Source organism: Rhinolophus sinicus, chromosome 8, assembly GCF_057876585.1.
Source record: "Rhinolophus sinicus isolate RSI-liver-muscle chromosome 8, RSI-T2T, whole genome shotgun sequence".
Lineage (NCBI taxonomy): Eukaryota > Metazoa > Chordata > Mammalia > Chiroptera > Rhinolophidae > Rhinolophus > Rhinolophus sinicus.
The window spans coordinates 13,319,890-13,335,233 of record NC_142508.1 but is presented as its reverse complement, the minus strand read 5'-3'; the positions used below and the strand labels follow the sequence as shown (position 1 = coordinate 13,335,233).

At 43.3% G+C, this 15,344-nt stretch overlaps 1 protein-coding gene across 1 annotated transcript in view; it reads left to right on the top strand.

The window, feature by feature from the left end:
• Positions 1-10,006, top strand: part of EXOC4 (exocyst complex component 4) — a 635,543-nt gene extending 625,537 nt beyond the window's left edge. The window contains exon 18 of the mRNA XM_019750984.3: positions 8,517-10,006. Coding sequence (XP_019606543.1) covers positions 8,517-8,754 — 238 coding nt within the window. The 3' untranslated portion in view covers positions 8,755-10,006. The remainder of the gene's footprint in view (positions 1-8,516) is intronic.
• The last annotated feature ends 5,338 nt before the right edge of the window (positions 10,007-15,344 follow it).

The window sequence follows — 15,344 nt, the reverse complement described above, 5'->3', positions numbered from 1 at the left end:
AACTATGAAGTACAACAAAGACGGGATTAGCATCATCTCCTTGTCCTATAACTGGTACTTTTTTCTACAGGAAGAAAATGCTCTGATTCCTTACGCTTACCCCTCCCCCCACCCCCTCATGGACCGTTTTTTCACCAGTGCTGTTCTAAGGTTTCTTCCAGCTATTGAATAGGGGAGGTTTGAATTTCTTCCAGACACATTCACTTACTTGGGTTTTCCCAAGACGAATCTCATTTTGTCATTTGCTGCTCATAATTCTAAATTCTCTGGAGTCCTTTCCAGTTTTTCTCTGTCTTTGTTGCCGTTCACGGCCCTTGCCCATTTGGTAACATTTGTCCTTTCCACCACTCTGTGTGTTCTTCCCGTTCATTAAGGTATTAAGTGAGATCAGTTATAAGCCAGTGTCCTTAGCATTTGTCAAATACGTTCTCTTCTGAATCTGTTGATTTGCCTTTCTCATTACCCTTTGTTTGTTTTTCAGCCTGTGTCCTCTCGGGTGGCCATTCAGGATAAATTCTCTTTTGCTAGTAATATTTTTTTAGAGGCACTCTATAAAATGGTTCACTGACATCCAAATATATATCAGCCACAGTGGCTTTTCATCCACCAAATTCACACTGCTACCCAAAGCTATCCATCACATTTGTCAGAGTATTTGGGTCTTTAATTAAACCCTGCTGGATATTGTACATATTTCCATTAGCTTCTGATGATGTAGTCTATTGTTTTTCTAACTGACATCCTGAGTCACATGTCCTTGAATCTCAGGGGGCTCATTTCATAGCTTTGCTTTAGTTAGGTGTTCTCTCTTTCATAAGTAACCGTAAGGGTTCAGTAAATATACTGAGTGTTTGCCATTGGGACCTACTGATTTGAATATGCTCACACTTTTCAAACTATCTGCTGATTTTTTGGTTTCTCTGCCAAAACTATTTTCTTTCTTGCCCATTAGCCCTAAAGGATATGGTCTTCTGTCTCAGCAAAGTAGAGCAATCCCCTGTGACAATATAGAAACGTATACTAGGGTTCCTAACCAGCATCCAAAGGTCAGGAGTCAAGGTTTGACAAACTCAGTGAACTGATGGCTAAATAGCAGTCTTTGCCTCTTAAGTATCCCTGGCAGTGACAAAGGCTTGCAGTGAACTATCCATTCAACCTCACCCAGTCGTTGGCTTAACACACTTGGCAGCTAGCTGGCTATGGGCAGAGTCAATGACTGAAAAAGAGAACTAACTGGCACCTACCAGAATCAATCCATTACCTTGGCCTCGTTGGCATAATGCTCAAATGGGCGTGTTCTCCCATCAACGCCATGCAGTCCGTGCCTATCTTTCCACACTGTCCTTGCTCCCCACAGGTAGAGACGAATCCCCATGTTGTAAATACAGAAACCCAACCCCTGTTACCCTTCGCTTCTCCCCATCAGTAACTCTGGTCGTCGCTTGGGACCGAAACCGTGGTTTCTGTACCTTGCCCAGGGTCCTCCAGCTCTTTTCTCCCTTCCCATGTACCGAGGGAGAGGAGCAGGAGGGGCAGGCCGGTGGCTGGCAAGCCCCAGATTTATCTTATTTAAATTAAAACGTTTGCCTGGTGCCTTAGATACCTTTGATCTGGACTTGGACTGGGTTTTTTGTGTGTTTTTTATGTCGATAAAAGAAGCTTCTTGAAGCAAGGACTCTAGCTTTCTATGTTATGTTTGCATTGCAAATGTTATTAATAGAACTTCCTAAGCATTAGTAATAATAATACTAGGTTATCCCTTTGAAGAAATCCTTTGCATTATTTATTGAAAAGTTGATCATTCCATTTCATTACTTAAAACTGGAAAAGCCACAGGGCTTCTGAATTATTTTTATTCAGCGTGTCTCAGCAGTTTCCCAGATTGCTAATCTAAGAAATATATAGTATATTAGATAATCCCTAACAAAAGGGCCTTGTGCTAATGGGTGAACAAAATGAAGCTTTGGGGCTACCAGAGTACATGATACTATGTCCTTTTATCAACCCATGCTATTAGATAATATTTTTTAATGGAAAACACTCTCTAAAGTGATATTCAGCACAGCACAGCCCTGCTTAACCTGGTCTTACCTTTTCATAATCAAAAGAACATTTACAGGAGTATGAGACAAACACAATTCTGAAAGTAAAATGAAGGACCTAAATAAAAAATCACAGAACAAGAGGGTAATTCTATTCACTCTTTCATATTTCATTATTTGATAACATCAGAAGATGAATCCATCAGAATTGCTTTGACAAAGTGCAAACAGAAACGTGCCTGATCAATATTTATTAAAACCTTCAAGATGGGAGACGGACTTGAGCAGACTTCTTAATGGACTGAATAATTATTCATGCAATTGGGGTTTGACCAAAGGCAGCGCCAGACCAAAGAGACACAGCTTTAATTGTACGGAATTTAAAATGCAGATCTCCCTCCAGCCCTGTTGTAGAAAACTTAAATTTAAAAAATTATCTGATGGAGCAGAGAGTGACATATGAATCCTTACGTTGTCAAGGAGGAAATTTCAACCATAGATCTTTATAAATTTTGAATGCGTTCCCAAGGTGGGGAGCAAAGTTTCTCGCTCAGGGAACAAAAAGAAATTGTCTTCCCTTTTCAGTAACTGAGCTTGGGAGAGGGTCATCATCTCAGAAGACATGGGTCTCGGAAGAATTTTTCGGTTTTCAGTGGTTGTATTTTTTTTTGTAAAGAGGAATAAAGCAAGGCTCTAGCTGCTGCCATCCAAATATCAGGTTACGTTCCTGAGCAAGATGGACACAAATGACTTTAACAGTTAACCTCTCCCCAGGAGAGAGATCCCCCAAGACTGCTAAAGCCTGGGGACTATCAGAAGCCATACAATAGGTAACTGCCATTTACGCACAGTGCCCTTGTGGAAGGGCAGTGGTGAGTGTGTGTGTCACGGTATATAAAGAAGGTGGGGGTACAGGACCAATCAAAGAAGCCCATGCACGCCCTGGCTCTCTTTACCTCTTGAGTGATTTTCTGCTGCCACCAGCTGAGGGAATTTCCTCACTGTCTTTTCTAAAGACTGTACTTTACTTCTGTCCTGGAGTGTCCTGCTCAGAACAAAAACCTGCGCAATCTGTTCTCAAGAGTGTTAAAAACGATCCCCATATAGAATAGAAATTTAATTCTGCCCCTAACTCTCTAAAAATTATTTAGCTTTTCTCTACCTTAGTTTTCTCATTCCCGGAATGGTAGTAACTTCAATTATTTCAAATTAGAATTTTCAATTGTGTCTATAAGCTCTTTGAAGGGGAAGACAAATCAGAGCCATTATATTATTTTTTTAATAAACTAATTTATTCTTCTGACACACGAGATTACCATCCATTTTATTTTTGGTCTGGAAAGTATGGCCGAGCTAAGTTTACACTTGTTCAGAATGTTTTCAGATCACTCAGTAGTACATCTTACAGTAATGGCTTGGGGAAAACCAGCATCAGCTGCTTCTGATGTGGTAGCCCAGGATGTTAATTAAAGGACCAAGCAGAACATTCTCTAAAGATTTTAAAATCCAAAACCGCCAGTGCTTACACAGCATCTGCTGGAACCTCTTTGTTTTTCATCTGGGAAGCAGGGGTCCCAAGAGCTGCCAGCACTTGCCCAAGGTCACACAGCTGGTTAAGTGGGGAATCAAAGACTTAACCAGAGTCTGAATTTAGTTGATCTCTTGAGTATTTATTTACTTCGCTAAGTCTTTCCACTGTAACTACCTCTCAATTATTTATAGGATGATTATCTAGTTTATAGATTATTCAGTTTCTTTCTTTTCTCTTTGCCTTTCCCTGCTTATTATCATATGTACCATTGAGTGAACAAGAAAACAGGATTTGAATATTTTCCTGACAATTTAGTGAACTACCTCCTATTGGGTTTTTATTTAAGTTCAAAATGCTGCAACTGTTGGCTAATAGGAATTTTGGGAGCAGCAATCAATACCAAGCTATACTCAGGTAAATTTTTCTTCCTTTGAAACTTACATTTAAGAAGTCAGCTTCAGAGCCTAATTCTCTTGTTGATAGTAATACTATTATATCCTTATCTCAGGAAGGACTAGATGAAAAAGTCTTTACAATGAAATTACTTAATTATCTCCCTTCCTCAAGGAAGTAATGAATCAGAAGGACGGCCAACTTTTGGAAAGAAAGCTCACCTTGTCCATTACCACCATAGAGGGACAAAACCAGGAGAAATAAAGAGAGGTGACAAAATGATTGAAAAAGCCAAACAGCTTTCCTGTAACTCCTGAATGCTGAATTTACCACATGCCTTCATTATTTTTGGTTTAGAGCACTGAATTCCCAGATCAAATCCAGTGGTACTCAAATATAATGGCAAAGCGTATAAATGAATTTTGAATTGCCACAATACTGGCTTGTTTCATTACAGTAGAAGGCAGAGTATTGAGTCAGTATGTGAATTATATTAAACTACTATTTCCTAAATCATGACTAAAAGTGAATTAGCTGTATAACTATCGTTTGAAATTAGTACTATGGCTTTTTACATTTTCAGATATTTCTGTATTCTGGTGGCTTTGGAGTGAGTCCAGAGTTCCACGTCCTTCATTTTGAGGCCTTAGACACATCGCTCAGACTCTCTAAAGCTCAGTTTGCTCATCTGTAAGTCGTGGGTGACTGCAGTACCTACCCCAAAGTGCTGATTATGTTCATGCACCTAAAAGTTAGATATTATTATTAATAGTAATGTGTGCCCAAAGACAAGAAAGGGTGAGAGAAACGATGAGTGGAGAGCCACCTCTCACAGAATGTTCCACCCATCAGGGTGACATGGGACCCTGGTTTCCAGAACAGGATATTTGGTCCATGTCTGGCAATGGGCCCTTTATGGGCTATTAATTATGGGCTATGAAAAGACTTGCTCCACAAGTCATGAGCTAGAAAAGGTCTAAATCAACTGTGTGTTGACCGATCCCATCCAGGCAGCTAAGTCAAGTGCTGTCTACTGTAAAATGTGGTACCCTGGAAACCATGGCTGCTATTTTAATGCTTGATGACAAAAATCAAGCTTTCATTTTCCTGGGGCCTCCATAAGTGCTGATAAATTACTTATCCCAATTAGGTGACATGATTTTATTTCAGCATGTCAGTGTTTATCATGGAAGCTCAACCTAAGTGTGTAGTTCAGGGCATTTTCCTATTTTCTCCTTAAGGCACCTTGTAGCACCCTGTCTCCACCTCCAAGTCTAACCGTTGATGTGCTGATTTTAGTATAGTCTTTGCAACTGGGTACTATTCTGAAAGATGAATGAATTTCATTCTGTCTTTAAATATTTATGTTTCTTTATGATCTAATATATCATCATGGTTATGGGGAATTTTTTTCCCTAACTATAGAAAATGCACCATCAGTTACCTGTCTATTTTGTTTAATAACTCAGCCTTGCAATTCTGGGGCACTGTTTATCCAAGGCGCTTGAAGACTCTTTTCATCTCTCAGTCCACTTGAGAGTGTCATTCTGGGATTTATAAAGGTCTTCATTGCACAGAGGATATTGAAACAATAGGACTTAAGTGACATGCTCTTTATCACTTATCACACAGGAGGTTCCAGGACTAGAAATCCAGGCATCTTTGTTTTGTTGTTTGCTCCCAGCATGGAACAGTGGTCTCTATAGAAAACCAGCAATTTACCTCTGGAAACAGTTCATCAGGTTTTTCCAGAGAAATCCAATTTCATCTGGTCTGATGGGTTCAGTGTTACTTCTTAAGATAAATGATGAGAGTATCAGCATCATAATACAAAGAAACCCAATTCTTTTGGTTTTATCTCATTGAAAAGCATCACAACCCGCTTATGGCTTCTATCTCCTTCCTTAATGCTTTTATGTCCTTGGTTCAAGGAGATGGGAATGGTTTCGTAACTATTCCCACACCAGACAGACTGAGGACGCAGAGTCCTAGCTGGTTCAAATCCTTTGGGAATGACAGTGTCTGGGTCTGGGGCCTCAGGAATCTGCATTTTTCATTAGCTGCCCAGGCACTCGACAGTTTGAGAACCACCAGTCTAGAATGCAGCTACCAGGTGCGTTCTTGCTTTGGCAGAAACATGGGCCCCAAACTCTTCCTATTTGAGGAAAGAGGCTACGTTGGCCAATCTAGATTTGAACGTGTGTGCTTCTTGAGCAATATTTTTTAATGCATACTTAGCTAGTTCTGTAAATGGACAGCTCGCTTGCTCACCTGTGCATCTCAGGGAAGCACAATTCGATGAGCAGGGGCCTCATTTCTCAAAACAGACAAAAAGCAATGGAGGACAAATGAAGCCGCAGGATAAATGTGATGCCTCTTCCTACAGAATGAGGCTTTTTAAAAAAATAGTATGTTCTTTTTAAATTGCAACAGGTGTGTTACAGAATAGGAGTAGTTCACATGGATTTTATGCTAAATATGAAGCTTCAGAAAAGTTCCTGACTGTGAACCTCCCAGAATGTATTCCTCGCCACAAGGATGGCTTGCTTCTCCCCTAGGATGTTCTTCTTTTCAAGATGCTGATGAAGAAACAAATCCAATGCCCCGAGCCCAACAGAGCCCAACAGTACGAGATTTCTGAACAAATGATCCTCTTAGATCTGCAAGATGCTTTCAGCCCCAGAGATGCCTTGGGGCCCCTGCCTTGTTCGGGCCCCTCAATCCTGGTGAAGCTGCCTTTCCTGTCAGGAAGAGAGAAGGAAGTAAAACTTGGGAAGTTTCCTCTGTCCTTCTCCGGGAGGTTCCTCTGTCCCTCTGTCTTCTGGAAGGTTCCTCTGTCCTTTTCTGGAAGGTTCCTCTGTCCTTCTCTGGAAGGTTCCTCTGTCCTTCTCTGGAAGGTTCCTCTGTCCTCTGGGAGGCTTCGCTATCTTCTGGAAGGTTCCTCTGTCCTTTGGCTGGCCAGCTGTGATAGCATTGCTGGCTCAGACCCTGCGCTGAACTTTACCTCCTGGGTAATTTGTAGTCACTGTGCGAGTCATGGCCTCAGAGCCCATCTCGTAGGCTCCGTGAGGGAGAGTAGTGGCACAATGCTGGGTTTAAGCAGGCAGGTGGCTCCCACCTCACCTTCTCTCTGCATTGAAAAGTCACTCTAGTGCACGTTTCCCTTACAGGCCCTGCTCTTCTCTCCACCACTCAGACCAATGGCCTTGAAGCCAGATGGCTTTTGCTAGAATTACAACTGGTGTCCTCCCAGGCCATTCAACATACCACTGTCACGTTAGTCTTCCAGAAGCACAACTTGGAATGGTGCCTCTGCTCTCAACAGAACCTTGGCGGGTAGGGGAACCTTGACGGAACTACGCTAAAGTTCTGTAGTGACTTAGCCAGCCTGATGTCATGCTGTCCACCTTCTGGCTTTAACTGCCTTTTCCCACCACTCCCAGGCTAACCGGACTACTCTTCCTGCCATTGCTCGTGCCCTTCTCTTTTCCCCTATTCTAGAATTTCCTTCCTGGAAGCCCTGCCTGACTATATCCTACCCCATATGAAGTCTTCCTTCATCCCTCAGCCTCCCCTCAGCGTGGCGTGATGTCTTCTTCCTCCGCTATAAATTCATAGCATTTACACCTCACTCGAGGCACTTGGAACCCTCTTCTTGACTGTGTCCGTGAAAAAGGAGTATTGCACTTAGAGTCAGAAACCTGGGTTCATGTCCTGGCACAGTCACTCACTGTCGTTGTGACACCGGGCAAGGCTTCCAACTTCTCTGTCCTTTCCGGTTCCGTATCTGCGAGGTGCAGTGAGGGTAAATGACACTACACGGGAATTAACTTGTCAACAGAAATGCAGTCATTATCTCGCTGCTTTTCATTACCTTTCCTACTTGCCTCTGAGCTATTTGAGGAAAGAGGCTACGTCTTGCTCGTCATTATATACTAATAGCGATTGCTATTAGTACGTTGCTATTAATATTATATTGCTACTAATAATAGTTAATGCTTATGGAGCACGTATAATTGTGTTGGGCACCGTTCTAAGTGCTCCATATGGATTCATTAAGTCTTCCAATAACCCTAAGAACTACCTCTTAACGGAGTAGAAAACCGTGTTTTTCACAGAGCCTCCAGTGAAGGAGTGAATGAATGAGGGATTGAATGAGACAAAAACTGTGGGCAGTGCCCGCCAGATGATTGTTTTGCTTTCTCTTGGTTCCATACCCCTACTTCTCTTTCTTTGGATCTCCTGAGGTAAATGCAGAACTAGGAGAAAGTCTTGAGTGAACTGAGACTCTGAAAGATGTGAGGTCTCCCTGGGTCTTTGTGTGGAGTTACTCTCCTGCAGCGTGCTCCAGCGAGCTCCACGAGGGCAGCAATCGGGTCTGTCTTGTTCTCCATTCTATCCATAGGGCCGAAAACAATGCCTCGTGATCAATAAACGTTTATGGAATAAGTAAGCGCAGTACTGTATAAGCGGCGTGTTCGTTACCACTCAAACCACACGTACTCCGCTGGCAGTGGAGATGGTGAGCGCGCTCTGTCTTCCTCCCGCAGGCAGTATTACGAGATGTTATACAACACGGCCGATGAGCTCCTGAACCTCGTGGTGGACCAGGGCGTGAAGTACACGGAGCTGGAGTACATCCACGCCCTGACTTTGCTGCACCGAAGTCAGACGGGGGTGGGAGACCAGACCACGCAGAACATGAGGCTGCAGCGACTCAAGGAAATCATCTGCGAGCAGGCTGCCATCAAGCAGGCCACCAAGGATAAGAAAATAACTACGGTTTAATGGGGTGCAACGCATGGGGTCGGGGGTGGGGAATGGTCATTTTTGTTTCCTTAGTCATACTTACTGCTTTCTTCGGTATGTTATTTGGTATGTTCCGAGCTGACTTAGTTTTCTCTACACTGATGCTTCAGTGGAGAGAAGGTGTAAGGATCTTTTTTCTCTCTAGTTTTGGCTTCTCATATAAACTCTCATATAAAGGGACTTTGCAGTACTGACTATTTTGATTTAACATGTACTTTAATGCAGTGGATTTCACAGGGACTAGGGTGGGATGGGGGGAGGATGTGTTAAACTGGACTCTGAAAAAAATGAATGCACAGATTACTAATGCCCAACAGTCTGGAAAGTGGCCTGCTGCCTACATTTCAGTCCCTTCCTAAAGTCGCTTCATCGGGTTCTGCTCCATTATATGTAGGATTTTTTTTTTCTCTCTCAACCTTGTCAGTTAACAATTCAATGAAATAAGTGTATGTGCACTGATCTCTGTCTCTGTTGCCAAGATCCAAACAATGGCTTCTCAGATGGCTGGAGTTTCCAACAAACTTCCCTAACCAAGACAGGACCTCGTCAGGACCAAGGGGAAACAGTCCTTTTATGTTAATCCCTGGGAGAGGTTTGTACGCAGCAGCTCAGACACAGGTTATAAGTTCGTATATTGCCTTTTTGTTTTTATTTCTGCCATAATCAAAACCAAGAGCCATCAAATTAATGACAAAAATGGAAGCATACAGGGTGATCCAATCCCTTTTTTGATTTTACCTCTCTCCTTTCCAAGAGAAAATAATGGTTAGAGAACGTTTCATCTCACTTGAAACATTGTCCGGGTGTGAATGATTCTTAGATGCTTGTTTACTCTCCTTACAAGCCCCTGGGTCTTTCTCACCTTAGAAAGTAGCCCAGGTCTGCTCAGCTGAATGCAAGGAAGGTGGGACAGCTGTGACATGCCTCCTCTCACACCCACCCGCTGCGCTTCTGAAGTGCCCTTGGGTGGTGTGAGCGCTCACTGCTCCTGGAACACTGGGCCTCACCACTGTCCCCAGGTCCCCAATTGCTCTTCCTACTCATGGTTGATATGTCCCAGAAGAACAACACGCTGCCTTGAAACCATGTGGAAAAGAGAACAAGAAGACTTGGACCCCACACAGTCATTCCTCACACCCTACGGGTCCAGAATGTTACACCCATTTGTACAACCTAACTGTGATCTTGGGGAGAAAAACAGAAAATTAAAAAAATGTTTGAGAAGCTTCAATGTTGTGTACTGTTTTCCTTGCGGTCTTTATTCAGCAAATGTTTCCTGAGGGCCTGATATGTGCCCAGTGCTGGGAAGTGTGGGGCTGATACTAGACAACAGTGAAACTCCTGAGCCTTTAATAGGACAGAACATGGGAACCAGTCTGACCTCCCACAGCCCGAGTCCTGAGACAGCCAGTTATACAGAATCTGAGGGCACCCTCCACCTGGAATTACTGCCCTCTGCTGAGAGACCTCATTCCCAGGGGCCCCAGCCCTCTCCAGGACCTCATTCCAGCCTGAGTGTTTTCTCTGCCTGACAGTCATTAATTTATGTCTCAAATAGCTTAGGAAGAAAAACTCAAATACAGCCAACTTGAATTGGCAACCAACCCTGATAATTCTTACTGTCAAGTCATATCCATGAACGCTAATGCGTTCATTCAGTCAGTCAAAAAGATATTAATTGCCTGTCACAGCTCAGGTGATACGGGATTCATGCAATAGTAGCAAACGAGACAGTCCCTGTAACAGGGAGCTTATACTTTCACTCTGATGAAAAGTCATACAACTTCCACTTTGGTAATGTCTTCCCAAGAGACCGTATTTCCCCCTCCATCTGCCAAAGCTCTCCTTTCATTTAGGAAGAAATCTCATATAATTGAGGACTGAAATAAATCTTCAGCCCAACCCTCTGCTGCTCTCTTCCAAGCGTTGCCCTTCTGGAAGCTCCAGACTGTATGTCACTATTCACTTTTCCCTCCCTGGCTAGCACAGAGTCTGGAAGTGCACCCCTTCCCATCGGTTGATGGAGAAAAATGGATTCCCGCCTTACAGGCTCTGAATGGACCAAGGCCATTGCCTTCAGGATTCTTTCTCTGAGGCACAGCTCTGACTGCCTCCCCAGGACTAGGGAACAACAATTCCATGGTAAAGAACAGAGGGTGAGAGGATTCAGACAAACCCAAGGTATGTCCACGCCACTGGGGCCAAGCCAGAGAAGACCAGCAAACTGGCTGTCCTTTGAGCAGGATATGGACCAAAGGAGATCCTGGTCTACAAGGTTTTGCTTGAGAAGCAAAGTGTGTGTGGAAATACACATACCCGAGAGCAGTTGTCTTAATGTGGCAGGGATGTAAAATGAATTGAATCTAATTTGGAGGGAGTGTAATGAGGTACCGAGAACCAGAAAACTAAAGAATGACTGGCCTCGGCCAGGGTCCTGGCTCTGTCCTAATTAGGCTCAGTTGTTAGAAGTACGTAATTAATAAGTGTGTGACCAGATGTGAAATGCAGCGGGGTCTTTTCCTGAAATGGAAGTTGTCATGAAGTATACACAGCTGGAAGCAGTAGTTCTAATTTGGCTGAGACAGAAAGCCTGCCTGAGATTTTGCAGAGGTGTAGCAAGAGGCACGCCACAGGTTTACACCTGAAAACAACTAATCCTGTTCCAACTGGCCTGGGATGTAATGAGATATAGCTAATTATCAGGAATGTAATGAGATGCAAAAGCCACGGGAATTGAGCTGGAAATTTCTTTTAAAGGGAACTACGCTGCAAACACCAGACAAGAGTTTCTGCTAACAGAGCTAGGTGTGAATGTGATGAAATGTGCATGATTTGAGAAGTTGCTTTAACATACCTGGGCCAAAGACTGATGTCTCTAATCAGATATATTGCTAGGACCTTCACATACCTGGAGCAGAAATCCCTGGAAACCGAGAATGCAATGACCTGTAAAAGCTGCAAATGTATTTTGTAATTGTTTACACAGCTTATGTATGTTCATACCACTGAAAAGAAAAATAAGGAGGCTGGGTGCTGCCGAGTAAGTATAGGTTCCATTACCATTTAGAAATGTGGCCTCAGATTCCTGCTGACTTTGCAAAAATAATCTAGGAGGAGAAAAATTGGCAATCTCCTCATCCGAGTTTTCTTTCTCAAGGATATACTTACTGTGAGAGATCAGGAAAACATTAGTACCTGTTTTCTGTTGTTTTTATTTTATGATTGCTGTTATGTTATTTTAGATCCCATTCATTGAGCATTTACCGTGTTTCCCCGAAAATAAGACCTAGCCAGACCATCAGCTCTAATGCGTCTTTTGGAGCAAAAATTAATATAAGACCTGATCTTATTTTAATATACTATAAGACCAGGTCTATAATATAATATAATATAATATAATATAATATAATATAATATAATATAATATAATATAATATAATATAATATAATATAATATAATATAATATTATAATACCAGGTCTAATATAATATAATATAATATATACCAGGTCTTATGTTAATTTTTGCTCCAAAAGATGCATTAGAGCTGATGGTCCAGCTAGATCTTATTTTTGGGAAAACACAGTAGTATATATGTCAGATGCTTTACTACATTATTCCATTTAATCCTCACTATAATCCTAGGAGATCTTATCATCCCTACTTTATGAAGAAAACTGAGGCTCAGATTAAGGACTTGACCCCAGACAGATGCCAACGCCAGAGTTCATGCTCAGAACCCCTCTGTTCTTTATTCTGAGCCAAGCCCTCTCCTTCTGTGTGGCAAAGGGGAGGGGGGACTTCACTTGTCTATATTTGAGCTTCAAGTGACATTCACTGGTCACCTCACACCCCCAATCTGGTTATACAATCTGTTGTATCTTGGCTCAAAATGTCACGTCAGCCTTTTCCAAGTGGTTTCCTGTTGTGCACATTATTAAATGCCCTATCCCCCAGTTTCCTCATCTGTAAAATGGGATAACAATAATAATAGCTCCTACCCAACCATGTTGCTGTATAAAGTAAAAGAGATGTTCTGGGCCTGGCACATGATAAATGTCACATATACACAATAAATAATAATAATATAATTCTGGTTCCTCAAGCCTGCTTGCTGCCTTTGTAGCTATTAGTGAGTTTGCATCTCTGCCAGCCAGTGGACTATGCACATCTCCTTAAACTCTGAAGGCTTCAGTACCCTTTAAGGACCAGATCTTTGCAGACACAGTGGCTTTCTGCCTGGGTGGGACTTTGCTGCTACACGTCCCACCTCTGCTAAGGAATGTCAGATTCTGGAATTCCAATAAGTTCACAGATGACTCTATGAAACTCAGGTAAGAAAACTGTCACTTTTTTTGTTTGTTTTCTTAAATCTAGTTCTGAGCTCCTACTTACCATTATCAGCAAAAGTCCAACTTTAGTCATTTTTCGTGGTTTCCTGGAGGGGCGGAGGGTTCCCTTCCCTTGAGTTGGGTCAACATTCCGCTGATGAAGCAGGTCAGGAAAATGGGGTGAAGATAAGTTCATCATCAGTATGTCCTGATCATTTCGTCACCCCTGCTCGAGATGCCCGCTGTCCTCAACTGCAGCTCCAGATCCAGAGGTCCTCACTGATGTCACCAGGCTTCACCCAGGGGGCCTCCAGCAACAGTGCCCAGCCTCCACAGGTATCCCCCAAAGTCGATGCCACCCAAGGTTCTGCCCCCCAGAAGACAGCACGGAATCTACAACCTGTCTCTTCTCAGCGTTGGGAAGCCAACACTCCAGGTTGGACAGTTCTCCCCTTTCTTCCAAAGCCAAAGTCTCCTTTCCTTTCTGCCACTGGGAGACCAAAGGTCCCTGAGAGATCTAAGGTCTCTTCCTAAGGTCAAGACCTTTTAAAATAATAGCCTGCTGGGAGGGAGATTCCCAAGTGACTCTCTTCAGTCCCCTCCCTTCCTTCTTCTTTTTCTGCCCTGAAACAGAAAGTTTGTTAAGCAGACCGCTGGGGGTGAAAGGAGCCGAGGCTTCAGGAGCAGTCTCAGGTAACCTTCCTGTAGTGGGGAGAGGAAGGGGATAGTTCTTTTATTCTCCTTTGGGGTACAGGGATGACATCAGTTAATGTCATCCACCACAGGTGAGTACCTGTTGTAAATTCATAAGAGGTAGACAGAGCTTTAGTCCCAACCATCTCACTTTTCCAAGGGGTCAAGGGAAGAGGTCCATGAGAAGACAGTGGGGACAGTTAGGGACTGAGGCAGGATCAGCACCCAGGTCTCTTGACAGCCAATCCCAGGGAGCCTGCATCTGGGAGCTCAGACACATCCCGTACAGTTATGCTGCCGAGTAGAGCAGTGGAACGCAAGACCCTGCCTTCAGACCCATGACCATCTCATGGAAAGAACAGGGCAGCACATGAAGCAACTCTGCAGGATTGCGAGCCAGGATAGCGCTGGAAGCTCATGTGCAGCTCAGACTAAATACTCAAGGAATTCAGAAAAAGAAAGAAGACAGTAGACTGCTTAGCCAGATTCAACTTAATGGAGGAGGTGAACTGGACTATGGTCTGGAAGAAAATGGAGAGCTAGGGCAGTGATTGGGGGGATTTGAGATGAAGGGGTGCATTGAGACAAACCCTGCTGTTTAAAAAAGTAAGCAAAGAAAATCAAGCAAAAAAAGAAAACTCAGAAGCGTGAGGAGGATCATCAGAGTCCAATCATGACAACTAGTCAAGAGGGAAAGCAAGGCAGGGAGGAAACCCTGCACACTGGCTGTTCTTTAGCTATTTGTTAACCTTCCTGTGGGTCAATGGATACATAGGATCTTTGCATCCCCTGGAATTACATGTATGCGGCATTTGGAGGGATGGTTTGTTAGTGCCTTATATGAAAGAAAAAGTCCGAGGTTTTCATCAGATTCTCAATAGTTCCTGCTCTCCACCTTCCATGAATGCAGTCTCCTTTGTGTTTGGGTAGGACCTTGTGATATAGGTGGCCAACGAGTTATGAGAAGCAGTGTGTCACTTCCCAGCCAAAGCATGTAATTACCTGTGTGCAACGCTCCAGAGCTCACTGCCTCTGCCACAACATCCAGCAGTGTTCCAGACAGCGACGGCTCAGTGTGCTTGGGTCCCAGAGGGTGGAAGATGCAGAGCAGAGCCCCCGCTGGCCTGCAGTGGATGTGTGATGTAAGTATGAAATGAATCCTTGTTGTTTTAAGCCATTGAAATGTGGGGATTGTTTGTTACTGCAGCAGAACCTTGCCTAGCCTGACTAATACAACAAAGATGCTCGCCATGATGCGGAGAGCCGATAAAGCCAGGGAGTTTTAAAGAAGCATGACGTTATTGCGTCAAAGAGAACAATTTGAGCAGAGTGATGAGAACAGGAGCCAAATTAAATTTAGAGGCTTAAGGGAGAAAAGATGGTACTTTGCCAGTATCAAGTGCTCAGACAGCACATTGGTCCTAGAGACACAGGCAATGGGGATATAACCCTGGAGCCCCCCAGTCTTTGCTTTCTCTGCCTCCTTCCTGTCACTCCTATCGTAGTAATGAGCTGGATACATAGGTCTTAGTTCAGTGTATCTAA